Here is a 19170-nt window from a genome sequence, read left to right on the forward strand (position 1 = left end):
AAATGGAAAAAATCGCGCAACGTTAATTTCTTTAACACATTTATAAAAACTGAGTTTATTCTCGGTGAAATACAAAAACTACATACAAAAACTGCACTCTTGGCCTTCAAAACGCATCTTGATTTTTGTCGATGGGACATTTGGATCAAAAGATATCGAATTTTTACCGTCGAGCTGATACCAATTTTATTAAACATTGATTTGACGGATTTTATTAAAATCGACGGTCGCTTCAAGCGTTGTCTAAGAGAACGGTTCATTTTACACAAAAAATGCTCATAAACATTTTTGTTTAGAATTGTCTCAGCTACATTTTTTTATTTGAAACATTTTTTCTACGGTAAGATTCTTGGTAAATCGGTTTCTTTGTATTTTTACCCCCCTGCAAGAGGGGTTCAGGGGAAAGCCCAGGGGTAAAAGTGGTAAACTTTTTTGCATATTTTTTCTGATCTAAAAATTAATATTCTCTGCAAAATTCAGCTTGTTAGCATGATTCTTAGAGCTCAACTCTCTGACAACTGGACTATAACAGGTTTATCTAAATCAGGACGCAGAAAAACTGTCTAAACTGATGACAAATATTAAAATGCTTGTATCATATTACAAGACGATCTACATTTGACTACTAGATCCAGTTATCCTGATATTTCGCAAAAATCAGTAGTGAGAATTAATATTCGTATGATAATATGAGAATCCGTAATGAGAGTTAATGTTAAAAACATGGTAATTTTAAATTATATCACGTGAAGTAATATGATACTGTCTTGTTCATGTGTTACAATACACAGAAATGTGAAATTATTCTAAATTATTAAAAATTAAAAGAAAAATAAGAAACTACATACCTTTAAGTTTATCGATTATTGTAATAAGCAGCTCAGAATTAGCTTTACCCAACTTTTCAATTATCGTTAGGACGATTGGTCCGACATTTGTTACAACAGTCTTAACTATACTTAATATATTTGTAACAGCAACTAATGGTGTTGCTATGACTCTAAGAGGCACTGTGATTCCGTTTGCAGCGACGCTGAGGGCTGTTTTTGCAACTTTTAGAGGTATTCTTATTGGCAGTTTGGCAATATCTGATAGAATATTAGAAAACTTGAATGAAACAGAAGTTTTTATTGTGCCATCTGCTTTCTTAGCTGAAAAAAACATAATAATTGAGTTATCTATATTAAATACTTATCGAAAAATAAATTAAAGCCAAACTTAAACAAACTACTGGTTTCTAAAATGGTAATGTAACTTTTCAAGCAAATTAGTTGACAATTTCTAGGTGTACTGTTTTGAAAGGCTGATTTTGTTTACATTTTTAGAAATTTATTATATGTAAAATAATATCCACTTCGACTTTTATTCTTCGTCAGTAGTCAGTATGGGCTGATACGTGACACATCTGACGTTGTTGAATAATATTCCACTTATTTATTTTGAATTTGTTCTTGGACATATTCTTTTCTCGCCCCGTTTGAACATGATTTCATCATTATCTCTAGTGTCATATCAAAGTATCTTAAAATGGCTATGCTTATTAAGGGCAGTACCTATATAATTTATAATAATAAATAAAATGGATAAGTCTTAGAATAGATAGAAACTTAGTTTATTTTAAATAAAATAAAAAAAGTATTACAAAAACTTAAATTCCATTAAATTTTTTTATTGCATATTCAATAACAAACCATAGCATTATCCAGTATTGAGAGAAAATGTTCACCTAAAAATGCATATAAGGTACCACATATTCATCCAAATAATTATATTTAAAAAAAGTAAAAATCATTTATAAAAGGTTCCTTTTATAAAGGATTTTTAATAAAAAATAAAAAAAAATAAAAAAAAAATACAGCCAACTACAGGAACTTAGATTCCTTGTGGATTCATCCAAATATTTCCTAATGTATCTATCAGAATTATGGTTACCTTCCTCTAACATATCAAGATATGTATATACTTTCTAAGAAATTCCGATCAATATCATTATACCTCCACCACCAAATTGTATTTTAGGATAGAAGCAACATTAGGTATAGCACTTTTCAGGCCTTCTCCACATTCTTTGGTAAGCATCAGGCGAATATCTCGTAAAACGAGACTCTTCTGTAAACAAAACGTTTTTCCAATGTTTCATATATTCCAATCTACATTAGCAAGTCTATACGTTGCGCGTTGTATTCGATGAGCTGTTTCCAATAAAGCAGCAGTTACATATCTGGTACATAAGATGATAAATATCAGTATCAGGTGAAATTAGGGAACCATGAAAATCAACCAGTCTCCTAGTCATAGCTGTAGCAATAATTGTCCGCTCTCGAAGTTCTTGAAGTCTAAGAAACCAATTTTCCACGGCGTTTGTTGTCCTTAGTCTTCCCTGTATAGGTCTTGTTAAATAACAACCAGTTTATGGTAAATTATTCATTGTTAATAAAAACATTCTTATTGCCAGAAAAAAGCAGCTAAACATAGAACAAAAGGGAACACATACACAAAAATGACAAACATTTAAAAAAATAATGGATGAAGGCAACTTGTATTTTTATAAATATACTTAATAACTATACCAAGCGATTTTATAAAACTAAGCGGATTAAACTTTGAAATTCACGTATTCGGTTAATTTTCCTGGGCAATGTAGAATAACTTGAAAACGTTTGGTACATCTGGAACACAGAGTAAAAGTGACAAAATTTTAAATACCTATATTGTGGACTCGCACAACTTATATGTGCAATAAAAAAGATTAACAAAAAGAACTAGTTGGTAGACTATAAAATAAAAGAATTTATGGAATGAATGAAACGGTTGTGGAAATAATACATCAAACACAAAGAAAGCAATGAGAGAAAAGAAAGTGCACAGAAATAAACACAAAAGTGAAGAGTGAAATCTGAAAAAAATTTAAAGGGAATTTTAATGAAAATTATGAAAATATTAATAAACTGTCCTACAATAAATAATGTATACACAAGAATAATAGAAAGAAACTTCAGGCAAGAATTGGTAGTGAAATCAGCTCAATACCATTTATATTAGCATGCAGTAAAGGGAGCATGCAAATAACTAAATAATATATAAGTAGAAGAAAATGAAAATGTCGTAATAAAAATATTTTATTTTTGTTGAGAATAAGCTAAAATTTTACTTTAAAATTAAGTTTATTTGATGTTCCAATTACCACTTCGGAGATCGTTCTCGAAATACAAAGATTAATAAATTAAACAAATTTTATTTTTGTTGCTTGGTAAAAAATTCTCCTAATAATTTAATTTCATCTGACTCATGCATATTAAAAATTTAGACATATATGCGTTCCTGGGACTACTTTATTGTAAGATAGTATATTGGATTACGTGATATCAACTTTAATTTAGGAATATTCGAAAAAAAAATAGTAGGATGTGATTTGTCTTTAAACGCTGTATTTTAATTGCAACTAGTGATATATTCTTTTTATTGATTTCCTCTATTAGTATAGTTAACCAGAGCCTACTCTGGCCTACTTTCAGGACTATGTTTGGATCTTTCCACTGAACTATTAAGTTCTCTATTTTTAATATAAGAATGATGTTCACTCATTCTAATGTTTAATGGTCCTGATGTTTCACCTAAATAAAAACGTTTGCATTCACAAGTTATTTTATAAATAAAATTCTTTATTCTTTCTTATTCATTGTTAGCTTTAGTTTTAGATATAATAGATCTCAATCTGTTTTTTTTGTTTTATATGTTGTTAAAATGTTGAATTAATTTCCTATCTATTTAAGTTTCTCCAATAACCCTTTTATGTGTGATATTTTTATTTGCCTCGTATTATTTCTTGTGAATTTTATAGGATCCATCTTGATAATGGCTTAAAAATGAATGCCAAAATGTCGAGTTTTAAATTCTTAACGCGGTTCATCCCTAAAATTTGGTAATGTTCATTTACCCTCCCTAGAATTTGGTAATGTTCATTTACCTGACCGCAGAAATTTTTCGGAACATTATCCAATGAAGATTGGAGTTTAAAAAATAATTATCGATAAAGAGTATAAAAAATATATTATAATATGCAAAATAATGATGATAGGGAGTAATTTAAAAAGAAATGTTAATAGTCACTACAGTTTTAATAACAGACATAGAAAACATATCGCCAATATTCAAACAAAATTTCCGCCATCCCAGATATAAAAACAGAGAAATTAGTAAAGCAGATATGAGAATTTTTGCGAGCGCTGGGAGAATTTGAAGTTTCTAATTAAGTTTTTTTTCGCCGGCCGACATGACAGGCCAACATGAGAAGAGTTCCCCCATCACCCAACAATTCCGCCACTCGAAAAAACAATCAACTTTACTTATGTTTTTGACTATAAATAGGGTTTTTTTTTAAATATAAATTATATGGATGGTGCTGATTTTAACTTTTAATTGTTATGAACGAAGCTGCTGGGATTTTTAAACAAATTAATTTTTGTTTTGACTTCAGCTTTTACACTTTGACTGCCACACCAAATTCACCATAAGGGTCCTGTGCGCCACACTAATTTTTTTATGAAAATGTATTTAAAATTGTTTATCAACATACCTTACATACATTGCTTAAATAATTTAATTACATTTTTCGTAGTTTGACTAGTGTACGAAAAATATACACGTGGCCTGGAAAAGCATGTTTTTAATTTACGCCGCGTGTATAAGTACGGATACACGGTCTAGACTTGTCGTATCTTGTCTAAAATGGTAGCGTGATGTTGGCTTGTATTTGTTAGTTTAACTCTAAACGTTGTATCGTGCAATTTATTTATTCCTAAAGGTAGTTTTTCTTGTATAAGTGTATAAAATGTCATCATATGAGAGAGAACAGGCCCGGCTTCATGTATTATGGGATAAAATATCAGATATGAGTAATGATAATGATGATCCATTTGAGAATGAGTCTGAAGAAGATCCTGACTACGAAACAGAGAGTTCGCGAAACAGCAGTGGCATACCAACTAAAAGACCTCGGATAACGACTAAGGGTAAGTTTGAATAAAGATCAATAAATAAATATAGGGCCGTAACTGATAGTTTATATTCTTATACATATTTGCCAATGAAATATTAGTAATAATGGATAGAATAATTTTATTATATCTTAATAAGCTTGCGAGAGAGGGTAGAAAATTACAAGAGCAATAAGGTCATTTTTATGTGCGAATGACACAAGATGTTATGTACGACTACATTTGAATGCAAATTTATATATTCTATCGACATGCTGTTACATTTTGTTTTTTTTTTTTTTGTTTCAGATAGCGATGAGTCAGATAATCAAGATTCTTTAGGGAAAGAAGAAAATACAGGTGCTGATTGGGGATTAGTATTTGGCGATATTAAAAATTTTAATTTTTAAGAAAATATAGAATTAACAAACGGAGTCCTAAACATGAAAAATGAAGAAGAATTCGCCTACTTCAGACTTTTTGTAGACGAAGAAATTATCAGCATTATTGTCGAACAAACCAACATATACGCAAATCAGGTGATTGTGAATAACATCGTTGAAGAAACCATCGGTCCATCTTCAAGACTGCATAAATGGAGATACACAGACGTGACTGATATGTATTGCTTTTTGGGGGTACTCATTTGGATGGGTCTGCAAATAATGATTTATGTCAAGCAGAAGACAGACTGTATAAAGTTTAGTCCCTGGTAACTTTGCTAAATTCCAAATTTAAAAAGGTTATATTACCAGAAGAAATTTGCATAGATGAAACAATGGTACCCTTTCGTGGGCGTTTAAAATTTCGCCAATATGTGAAAGCAAAGAAACATAAATTTGAAATTATGTTCTTTAAGCTTTGTCTCAATAGGGGGTATACGTATCACTGCAAAATTTATTGTGGTTCAGACAAAATTGATGATATGTATATGGCAACTAAAGTAGTATTTGAACTTATGGGCGAATGTCTCGATAAAGGAATGACATTGTACACTGCAGCATAAGTGGTACACTAGCGTAGAGTTAGCTGAAAAGTTACAAAGCAGACAAACACACCTAGTAGAAACACTACGAAAAAATCGGAAAGGTATTCCGAAAGAAGTACTGGTAAGCAAACTGAAGAAAGGGTGAAATTGTACAAAGAGAGAGAAATGGCATTGTCGTTTTTAAATGAAAAGATAAGCGCAATGCGAATTTTATTGATGTTCCAGGTAAAATTGAGGTCAAAAAGAAGCCGGAAGCTATTGTGGCTTATAATAATCCAAAAAGTTTCATTGATATATCCGAACAATTGTCGTCTTATTCTACCTCTATTAGACGGAGGATTAAATGGTACAAGAAGGTGGCAGTTGAACTAGTTGCTGGAACAAGCGTAGTAAATGCTCATTATTTATATAATAAGAACAAAACTGTACTAGAAAGAATAAGTATAACAGATTTCAAAGGAAAATTGTGCTTGAAACGACTTTCAAAAGGTAAACAAAGTTATACTCTCCACGACACATAAATTCAGAACATAAATTTATTCAAGCAGGTAAAAAAAGTCGGTGCGTAATTTGTTACCAAGGAAATAAAGATGACCATGAATGATAGTATGCAATAAATAAAACTAAGCAAGTTACCATTAAATGCCAAGTCTGTGACCAAAAATTTCTCAGATTAAAATGTTTTTTTGATAAGCAAAACATTTTGCCAAAATTGTCATTTAAGTAAAATTTAAAATATGTTTTATTCTTTTATTTTATAGTGTATTATTGTATCAATTACTAATCACAATAAACACGTTTACATCAAATTTTATTAGCGTTTAAGTTTTAAAAATCTACTATAATTCAACTTCTAATAGAAAAATGACGAAGTATTTTTTTCCCAGGCTAAGATCATTTTTAATTTGCCCCAGGCCACGCAAAGTTAAATCTTATTAGAAATACACGTAAAGTGTGCTCCTGTGAAATATACATGGCCAAACGATCTTTACTGACTGTATATATGGCAATATACACGTGGCGGTTTGAACACAGCCACTGTGTATATTCAGGTATACACATGGCAGTCAAAGTGTTAAGAATCAATAAGCTAAAAATATATGTAATGTAAAAAAACACTGTAGCTTAATTTATTTATAACGCAATAGTTGCCCCTAATTCAAAGCAATAAATAAGGGGTTGAAAAATTGTTTAAGGAAATATTTTTATTTCTACATAAAATTATAATCGACTAAGAAGAGAATTCGTTTAGAATTAGAACTCTATATTAAAATATTCTTGCCCTGCGTAATTTACAGACTTTAGAGAATTTGTTTAAACAATTAAACGTATCTCGAAAACAAATTGACCGACGGGATCTTAAGTCTCATTCGATTTGTATGAATATACAATCATTAGCGCATATAGCGTAAAACAAATTAAAGTGTTTTTAAGTGCTTTTGAAATATTGTACTCATTTTATCCTAAAATGTTAATTTAATATTATAAAACTAAAAATAATAAAAAAAAACCGTTTTTGCACCTTAAAAGTGTCATAAAAAATTATAATTAATAGTTTTGAGTTGCACGCACTTGAAGGTTACTTCGGGTTTTGCCCTTCATAAATCAGTGCTATTGTCAAAATTCACTAAATGCCCAAAATCATTCCATTTTGTCTCTACAGATTGGACTAATATCCTTAGTGTTACCATTATGCCATTCAAATCGAACTGATGAGGCATAGGGAATATATGGGAGATGTTTTCTCTATGTATAAGCTTTCATTAAAAACTACTACATACTGTGTAGCTTTTAATCAATGGTATAAGAGAGAGTGGTGAAGTATTTTACATATTCTTCTTATTGGCCAATAAATAACCACATCTAGTGAGTTCTCGTCTCTTATGAAACGTTTCTATGTAACAAAGACTGGACAAAATATATCATATTTTCTTCTTTTTGACGGATAATCTCTTCTACTGAGTTCCCTTATCTTCTTTTTATATCTAAATTTATATTAAGACCGTCGTACTGTCAGTCATTATTTATATTTAAGATAAAAAAAAATAGGATACTTACATGTTTTGATAGTAATTCCTGGAAGTAGTGTTACTACATTGTTTCCAATTGACTTCACAATATTAATAAAAGGTCTAACTGGATTTAATATTGTACTTCCAACTTTTGAGATAATTATAGATATTATATTTTTGAATGCAGTTATAATTTTCGACATTAAACTTCCTGTAAAACATAAACAATTAATAAAATTAATTAAATTATACACAAAGATATACGTGTTTTGATGAGTTTTTGTGTTTAAGTTTAATAAAAAAGGTACAGAAAAATTTTCTTCAGTCCTTGTATGTTGTAGGTCCGACATGTTCCATCGGATTTAAATCCGGTAAAAATGCAAGCTAATTCACTTGGTAATAATTTGAAACCCAATTTCTTTTGAGTGTGATTTTACTATCGAAATTATATTAAAAAAATATTCCAAAGTCAGAAGTTGGCTGCCAGAATGACGACAAGTGCATGAAAATATCAAAGAGTTTACTTATACCTACAATAAAAGGCAGCTTAGAAGGTTAATAGACGAGAACAACACATTTTTGTAGACAAATCAGAACAGTTACAGACATGGAAAATTTACATTAAAAATGTGTTTACAAATTATTGTCATGCAACAAACACTCTTGAATTGGATGGACCGAAGATATTTAAAAATTAAGTAATAAAATTTGTAGAAAAAAAAAGATGGGAAAACAGCAGGATGCAATGAAAGGTTAGTAGAATTTTTGAAAGTTTTTATGAGAACAGCCTACAGCACATAGAACTAGTTAGTAAAATATACAATGCAAGTCAAATTCCATCGGACTGATTGAAGTATACGTTTGAGACAATTCTCAAGAAAGTAAGTTCTAAGACTTGCAGCGAATATCGCCTCATAACTATATAACTTTAATCAGAGATCCTTAAAGTATTCTTAGGTATTATCCATTCCAGAATGAAAACAAAGTTAAAAAAGTATAGGTAAAACACAGTTCGACTTAAAAAACGATTTTGGAACGCGAGAGTTTATCTTTATGAAAAGAATTTACCCCTGTTTTATCGACTATGCGAAACCCTTCGACACTATCGAAATATTGTACAAATAGTGTAAAACAAATAAATTTTTACAATTTGCTTTGTTTTAAAAATTTTAGTACTTTTACTAATTCTTGAAAATTTGGAGATTTTTAGAGCTTTTAAAACGGGTAGTGAATCTGTAAAAATGACACTACAATATTAATCGATACTTTTCAAAAATTTTAGTGCTTCATTAGCATCGTAGTGCTGAGTAGATAGATTTTATATTTTTGTGGATAACATATTCCATGTCAGATGATGTTTTGAAATCATCGATATATGTAATTAAGGAGTGGTGAAATTTTTTGAAATACCTGTCATTATTATATAGAGGTTGTATTTTTTATATGATTGTCATATTGCAGAATAATCTGCCAGCTGAACTCTGGCAGATACTCCATATTCTGAACCAGAGTTTTATTACTTGTTCGTAGAATTTTCCATATGATAAGCAAACTATTAGAGAATTTTTAAAAGGCCGGTATTTATTAGTAAGATCTAATATACAACAGGTAAATATATATATTGGTAAATAATTTAGTGTTGAACTTATATTTTATAGATATATGCTTCCACTAATATACCGCCTTTGAAATTCTTGTTCGAAAGTTCGATTGGTTTAAGTACTTCTACGTGTGTAAAATAGTCGGATTATTTTTATTTAACTAAGGCGATACGTAAAATTTGTTTTGTAGCTTATTTATTTTTTAAGAAAGATATTATGAGCAATCAGGATAAGGTACAGCCATAATCCAAAAAGGAGCGTAGATAAGCTATGTAAAACAGTAGTGATGTTGCAGCATTATTAACGTTAACGCTGGCGTTAACTTCGAGTCATTGCTTTCAAATAATTGAAATTCTTACTTAGTTTAAAATCAATAATAGATAAACAAAACGTTTTTGTATTTGGTACATTGGATTGGGTGAAGATCCTGACTACGGCAAGGGATATAAATAATTTTAAGGATATTTAAATCGGATGTACACCTGTTGAAAAGAATAGGACTTAAAATTAAGCTCTGATATAATAGTTTTATAAGTATATAAGTTAGCACGTCGATAGATAATGGCGAATGTGATTTCGTCGAAACATCTGTAAATCTTTTATGTCGAATGTCAAAAATAAGCAAAATACATAAATGAATACTCAAAAGTATACAAAAAACATATATGTATATATATATATATATATATATATATATATATATACACGTAAAAATTAGTAAAAATTAAAACATCGTTAAGTTGTTGAAACAGAATGTAATAGCCTATAGGAAGATTACAAATAAATAGAAGAAGAATACATTCACACTTGTTTCTTGTTCTTGTTATTATTAATCAAAATTTATTTGTATGAAAAGACTTCGAAATAGATTTTCTTTTAAAGTGTATAAACAAACGTAACTATTTTTATTGTTACTCATATGTATAGAAATTACTTAATAATTTTTTTCTTGTAAGGAGAAACAGCGGTTTTGTCTGTAAGCCAAGTTCCATCTAGAATTTCAATATCAACAACAATGGATTTTTAGTCACCTTGAGGACGTGAAGGTGTTTAAAAAGCAAGTACGAATCCATTTGTAACTTTGAGGTAGTTATACAACAACGATTATATTATTATCAGATGATATTACTTATTTGTTTCCAACAAACTTTGGAAGTAAAGCTTTAACAAAAGTGCTATTAAACAGTTCCGTTTGCTGCAAGACGAAAACTTGGATATTCTCCAAAGAGTGGATGAAAATAAGATAGAAGATATAAAGACACTAAAGAAAAATTTTAGATATAATGATTATAGGAAAACTGAGACTTTAAAAACCAATAAAGTTCAGGTAAGACATTCTGAGATAACTCCTGTAACTAAATAAAGTAAAATATCTGCGCAACCTTAAAATAAGACAAATTTCTAAAATATTAGATAACAACATCGACATTTGTAAAAAATCAAGAGGCTGACATTAAACTATTAGAAAATAAATATATTTTAAAGAAACCTGACTAATGTTCCATTCCATATGAACGTCCAATTGAAAGTCAAATAACTAAGTCACTTAAAGCAGAAGTGATAGGCAATATGAATTTCCTTTTGCTGCACCAGTCGCCTTGGCGTATAAAAAAGAAGAAAAAAGACGATCTAGATTGTTTATTTTCGTGAAATAGAGTTTTGGATATTAATTCAGCTTTTTGGACAATACCTTTCAGAAAACAGATTGCTGTAAGATGGCATTTGGTACACATCCAGCCATTATTAATGAAAGAAATTATCTTTTTGTTTGAAAATATCCTCAGCAATTTTTCAACGAATACTAACCAATAAAATTCGACGTTATGGACCTTAAGGCTTTTGCATAAATTACATTGATAATATTTTATTCTTTCTTCTTATTTTGAACAAGACTCCATCATACAAACCAATTACTTCGTGCACTCAGGCAAGAAGGGATCCTGCTAAAACTATCAGAATGTAAATTTGCTTAGTTTTCTGCGAAGTATTTAGACCACGTAAATTCTGTTAGACCACATCAAGATAACTTAAAATATATTAAACATTTTCCCAGACCTCAAAATCAGCCAAATATTCGTTCCTAGGAAAAATTAATTTTTATCATAAATACATTCCAGATCATACGAGGACTCTTGAGCTTATCCATAATCTTTTACGTAATAAAACAGAGTTTAAATGGGCAGATGAATGCGGGATAACCTTCATTCGAATCAAAAAATACCTCTGCCAGAGTGCAGTTTTTTATCCACAAAAAAGAATGTTTTTATTTACAGATTCCACTACTTTAGGAGTTGGAGCAGTTTTGAAACAGATACAAGACAGTGGGAGTTGCATCCGGTGGCCTATTTTTTTAACAAATTCACGCCATTACAAGCAAAGAAAAAAGCAGTTTATTTAAAATTTCTTGCAATAAGAGAAGCGCTACGTTATTGGTAGCATTGGATACTAGGGTTAAAGTTTTAGGTTAACACATATCATAAACCATTAGAAAATCTTCAAATAAAAGCAGGAACCGATGAAGAACTTGGAGACCTAGTGTAGTATCTCTCTCAATATGATTGCCCTATCACATATTCTCCAGGCGAAACCAGCAATAAGAAGCTGATGCCCTTTTAAGAAACCCCATTTTGGAATATTTTAAAAATAACGAGGACATACTACAAGTGGTTAATTTTACAACCATCCAAGACCTAAAAAGTATCAACAAAATAATCGCACTGGGCTATCTTTGGACAAACGTACATTTAAAAAGGGTGAACTTCTTTAGAAAAAATCTAAGAGACAAACAACATATTTGCGTTTTAAGCAATTTAGTTTACAGTTGATTAAAACAATTTATTTTCACTACGGCCATATTGGAATTGGTCATATAACAGCAAACACATGACCTTTTTATTATTTTAAACATATAGATGAAGTTATAGCAGGATTTTGTAACCAATTTGATATTTGCAAGAAAAACAAATCAAGAAGGAGCCGAGACATTACTCGTTAATCACATTTAGGGGCAGCCAAAGAACCGTATGAAATCATGTCACTTGGCACTATTAATGGGTTTTCAGGAAACAACTCACCTAAATATTATCTTCTTCTTTTAGCAGATCATTTTACTATGTTTGTATATACTTGTCCTTTTAAAGGTCAAGAAGCTAAAGATATAATTAAGTTCCTACTTCCTATTTTTGAGTAGATTAAGGTAAAAGTTTTCCTTGCCGACTGTTATGGAGCCATTAATTCAAATGAGTTCGAATCCTTTATACGAAGCTGCCTAATGAGCGCCTCAACCAAAAACGTAGAAACTACGACATATATGATCCAAAATTGCAATTGAATGTACAGACAAATACAACCGGATAACACATACTGTAACAAAATTCACTTTACTTTATCTTCTTACGGAAGTACAACCATCAAGTTTACCCTCAGATCTTAATAAACCGCAAGATTTGGCTCAGAGTAGAATTTTGGCATTTCAAAATTCACAAAGGAATTACGCTAAACTTAAACAAAAACAATAAAGTTGACCAGAAGAAGCAAGTATATGCATATAAAGTCGGGAACTTACTTTTTGTCGAAATGGGGAACCATGTTAACCGAAACCAACTAGATTCAATAAGTAAAGGGCCATTTTAAACAGGATGTCGCCACCTATTTATGAAATTAATGGAGGCAGTGGTCAGTCTCAGAGAAATTTTGTAAAGATTAGTATGCTCTGGCCTATCCCAGGGGGGTGGAGATGAAATAGTCAAAACATTTCTAAGTTGTGGAAGCAGAATGTAAATGGCTATAGAAGATTAAAAATGAATAAAAGAACAATAAATTGACAAATAGAGAAATAAATTGACACTTGTTTCGCAAATTTCGCTATAATTTAATATAATAATACTTTCCAATTCAATATTTTTTCTTGTTAGAGTTATTGTTAATCAAAATCGATTTGGATGAAGACTTATAAAATCGATTTTCTTTTAAGGTATGTATGTATGTATATATATATATATATATATATATATATATATATATATATATATTTATATATATATGTATATAGAAAAGAAAAGAAATTTAATCTTTGCAGATTAGTTAAATAGTAAACTCTTAAATATTGGGGAAATCTGCAAGAAAGATATGTATAATATAAGATATATGTATATTGTTATGATGTGTTTTTTGTTTGAATGATGAGCAATGAGTATTTTTAATAATGTAATATATAGGGTTTTTATCGCGGTTCTCAAAGAATTAGTTTGTAAGTACTTTTTTAAATTATCTTTATTATAACTATTATGAAACACATATATATCTAACCTAGCCAATGTAAATTTAAAATAAACTATCTTTAAATTGATGTTCTTATAAAACTAATTAAATTCTATAGACAATGTTAAATTTAAAAAAAAACTATCTTCAAAATTGAAATTGTTATAACACTAACTAAATTATATTAACAAAATTTTGTACCTTTCTTTCACTGAATGCCTAAATGAACTGTTTTCCACTATATATATTCTAATCACCACTGAATGTCTTCGTACTTCGGTTATCCTTGTTTTTGTGAAATTACTTTTTCCAATTATCAGCTTCTACCAATTTAAGATATATTTTTCTTCACCAGCATTTATATACCACCAAACAAACCAGCAAACACCATTTATATTTATTCTTCTTTTCAATATACCAATATCCAATTATTATAAGTTGATTTATACTAATCTCCTATCATAATATAATTTAATTTCTTCCAATATACTTTTATAATCTTCAATAATTATTTGTGTATAATTATAAATGTGCATTAATTATATGCATAATTTTTAATCTTCATTTAACTCACTATATTAAACAATTCGACTATTTGTACCTGATTCACTGACTCCAACTAACTTTCATATTTCTTACTAAACTTTTCTGACTGACTTCTTGAAAATTCTGAACAATTTACTTCACTATTCATTTTTTATTATTATATGCTAATTTCTTAAAATGCCCTCACATAAATATATTTTTGTAAATTTCTCTAGTATATAACTTATTTAAAATAATCAAATACTTTTTTATATCTAATATTATGTAGTATATAACTTATAAATTATTTTCTATAAACCCCAATTGTCACAATACCCCAAAATAATATTTAAAATAAATAATTTACTTATTATTTTTTTAAATATTAATTTTCTCATACCTTATTAAATTTAATAAATCAATTTTTTTTTTATTTAAAATGTGTTAAATATATCCCTGTTCGCTGTCTATATCAAAGCAGAGAACCACGGATCACAGTTCGGCTATTCTATGGTCAAACTGTCATGTCAAATGGAACAATGGATGCTATATCAGAGAATAAAATATAACCTTAATTAAAAATATAATCTATATTGTGTTCTGTTTATTTATAGACAAAATCTAGGAATTATTTCCATTCAAAATAACTTTCATCAATATAAATTGGTAAGTTTTTTTTCACTTTATTATATTAGAAAGACATTTTTATAGCAATTATAGTATCAATTTTGTGTCTAACCCCAAATTATGATTTTTAGGGTACAAATTAATTTCCATATATACAAAATTCAACAAGTATGATGTCAAATTTATTCACAACAAAGAAATCTACCATCTATCTATGAAATGGATCTATCAGTAAGTTATTAGTGTTATTATATTTGTGTTAAAGGTATAGAAATCATTATTCAATCTCTTCATGATATTGAAAAATGTCGTTGATATGAAATATGCCTCTTAGTCTGTTCTCTGCATCTATTAACACATAACTATTCAGTCCATTCTGATTTTTAATTGTATATGGACCTTCAAACATTGGTTGTAATTTCTTACAACGGTTTTCTTTAACATTACTTTTTCTAAGTGAACGAATTAACACTAGGTCTCCTTTTTGAAATGTGATTGGTTTTTTTATATTTCGATTTTGTCTTCTGATATATTTTTCAGCTTTCCTCCTAATTCGGTTATTCACTTTCTGCATTACTTGTTCTAACATATCCTGATTATATTCACTAATCCACTTTCTGTTTCCTATATGGCCAAACATTAAATATTCTGGTACTTCCTCTGTATTCAAATTATGTGTATTATTTAAAAAATACTCTACTTGTGGTATATGTTGCTGCCAAGTTTCGTGTTGATTTTGGCACAGTATCCTTAAATATTTTATAACTTCTTTAATATATCTTTCTGCAGGATTTGCCTGAGGATGTCTGATACTTGTAAAATGAATGTTGATTCCCTTTTTCTCACAAAATGTCCGAAATTTTTGGTTGTTAAAATATGTAGCATTATCTATTATGCAATTTCTAAATGGTCCTATTTCTTCGAAAAATTGATTAATATATAATTTTAATGTTTTAACATTTGTTCTGGAGCAGGGATATAGTTTAATAAATTTTGTACATAAATCAACTATCACTAGTATATGCTTTTTTTCTGTTGGACTGAGAACTAAATTTGAAATAAAATCCATGGAAACTGTATTTAGTTTTTCATATACAACATTAGATTTATATGTGTTCTGGTTTTTGAAATTCTTTTCTTTGTTTAGTTGACATATTGGGCATTGGGTAGTAATTTCTTTTGCTATACTTATGTCATTCTTTGCAAAATAATTGTCCCTAAATAGCATCCATAGCTTTCTTGAACCAATATGCATATAATTGTTATGTAAATTTTTCAATATTTTCTTTGCTAAAGTTCTAGTTATTACATATACTTCTATGCCATTTATTATTTTATAATATACTCCATCTTTCCTAAGGACTTTTTGTTTTTCACTCAAATTGATCTGATCTCTTATAATTTCTTCTTTAGAATATAATCCAGTACTTTCTACTAATTGATTTAATCCAATTTTTATTGTTCGCTGCCCTTTTTGTGATGTATTTTCTAACCTTGATAAAGCATCTGCCACTATATTGTATTTTCCAGAAATGTATTTGATTTCAAAGCAGTATTCTCTAAGTATTAGACTCCACCGATGTATTCTACTGTTTCCATATTTGTTATTTAATATAGACGTTAAAGCTTGGTGATCTGTTTCTATAGTAAATTCATTACCCAACAAATAAAATCTTAATTTTGTGACACAGTGTATTATACTTGCTAGTTCTAATTCTGAAACTGAGTAACCCTTTTCATGTGGCTTTGTAATTCTTGAAATGAATTGTATTGGGTATTCGACCCCATCATGTATTTGTAATAATACCCCTGATAATCTCTCTATTGATGCATCTGTTCTTAATATGAATGGCTGTGTGTAGTCAGGATAGTATATTTTCAAATTTGACAGAAAAATGTTTTTAATCTCTTGGAATGCTAGTTCTCTTCTCTGATCCCATCTCCATTTTACACCTTTTCTCAGTAGTTCAAGTAATGGAATTTCTTTTATACTTAGATCTGGTATCATCCTTTTATAATAATTAATTATTCCAATAAATCCTCTTAAAGTTCTTAAATTGTGTGGTGTTTTATATTCCTGAATGACTTGTGTCCGTTCTGGATCCATTTCGATTCCCTTAGTGTTAAGTTTATAACCTAGATATATGACTTCTTTTTGAAAAAATGTACATTTTTCTTGATTTATTTTTAGTCCAACTTTGTCTAATCTATTTATTATAATTTTTAGGTGTTTCTCATGATCTTCAGCCGTTTTAGAAAAAATTAATATATCATCAATGTAGTGAATTACAAAATGTTCATATTGATCCAAAATATCATGAAGACATCTACATAGAGCACTGCAAGATGATTGAAGTCCAAATGGTACTACTTTGAATTGATATACTACTCCATCTATCTGAAATCCTGTATACTGTCTACTTTTTCTTTCTAGAGGTATTAACCAGAAACTATGCTGTAAATCGATTTTAGTGAAAAATGACATTCCTGTAATTCTTCCTAATATTCCATCTATACTCATTGGTGCTTCAAATTGCTTTTCAGTAATCTTGTTAATATTCCTTGCATCCAAACATAACCTGATTTCACCTGATCTTTTTCGTACTACTACTATGGGGTTAATAAAACGTGTGTCTGCCTTCTCAATGATCCCATCTTCTAACATATTATTAATTGTTTTGTTTACTTCTTCTCTGTATTTATATGGTGTTGGGTATGATTTTGTTTTAAAATCTTTTTCTTCTTTAACTTTTATACTATGGATATAATTTTGTGCAATTCTATTTTCTTTATTGACAAGTCCCTTGTGTTGCTGCAATATGGAAATGACTATTGATTTATATTCTTCAGGGCAATTTAAAACTTTTATCATATCTTCTTCTTTACAAATAAAATTATTCTTCATTAGGTACTCATTATTCCTTGCTTCCAATTTTACGCACTCCGCCTCGTAGGCATCCATCTGCTTAAAATTTCCATTCCTTAAATATTCACTACAATAATTATTCTTTACATTCTTTTGGGACATTTCCCTATCATCAAAATACATTTCTTCTTCATAAACATCATTATTTTCTTTTAATAATATCCTATCAACTCTTATTCCTTCTTCCACCTCATCTTTCTGCATAAATTTAATTATTTGCCCTTCCAAAGTTACCATTTTTTCTTCAAAATCTATCTTTACTCTCTTCTTTTCCAATTCATTATTTCCCATTAATATATCAACACATAAATCCTTGACAATAAATCCTTGCATATTAATTTCTTTATTAAGAATATTAATTTTAAAATTGGCTAGTTTATCAATTTCACCCAATTTCTTATTATTTGCACCAATAATTTTAATTTTTGGAATCTTTATTATATCTGATAGTTTTAATGTATTAACAATAAAATTCTCCGAGACTAAAGTACTTTCTGAACCAGTATCTATCATAATTTTAATCATTTTATTTTTGGCCAAAGCATTTATATAAATTAAATTAATAGATTCAATAATTTTATCTTCATCTAGAGAAATAAATTCAGAAGGTTTTTCATAATAGCAATGGCCTAACTTGTAATTCAGAAAGTTTACTGCACAAAATTTTGATTATTAGAATTGTCAGATTGTATCTGACCACTTGGATCTGATGTCCTATGTCTTTCCCTACTATGACTTCTACTCACATTTTCCTGCCTTGTACTACTTCGTTCCCTGTCTTCGCAGCTTCTATTCCTTCGAACACAATTTACCTGTCTGTTATAGTTAGGTCGCTCTGTATTTCTTCTATTATTAAAATCTTGTCTATTATTATTAGTACTGTTATTAAAATGTTGTCTATTATAATTAGTATTATTATTAAAATTTTGTCTATTATAACTAGTATTATTATTAAAGTTCTGTCTATTTGGATTACTGTTATTATTATTAAAATTTTGTAAATTATTACCATATCTATAATTATTGTTATATGATTGTCTATATTGTTGATTATCATTTTTATTATATTGAAAGTTATTATTGTTTTTTCTGTTGTTATTATTATTTGTCATATTGCCTCTTTGTATTCTTTGAATAAAATTAATAAAACTATCTATTGTTTGAATATTTTGTACAGTTACGGTTTGCACAACATCAGCATCAAAATGTCTAGATACATTTAAGACTGTTTCATCCTCTCTAAGTGGTGGTTCTA

At 29.0% G+C, this 19170-nt stretch overlaps 1 protein-coding gene across 1 annotated transcript in view; it reads right to left on the reverse strand.

Annotated features, from left to right (window-relative positions):
* Positions 1–19170, reverse strand: part of LOC140442708 (uncharacterized) — a 68823-nt gene that overhangs the window by 36318 nt on the left and 13335 nt on the right. The window contains exons 3-4 of the mRNA XM_072533692.1: positions 8023–8187; positions 849–1151 (exon numbers count right to left, since the gene is read on the reverse strand). Coding sequence (XP_072389793.1) covers positions 849–1151; positions 8023–8187 — 468 coding nt within the window. The remainder of the gene's footprint in view (positions 1–848; positions 1152–8022; positions 8188–19170) is intronic.

Source organism: Diabrotica undecimpunctata, chromosome 6, assembly GCF_040954645.1.
Source record: "Diabrotica undecimpunctata isolate CICGRU chromosome 6, icDiaUnde3, whole genome shotgun sequence".
Lineage (NCBI taxonomy): Eukaryota > Metazoa > Arthropoda > Insecta > Coleoptera > Chrysomelidae > Diabrotica > Diabrotica undecimpunctata.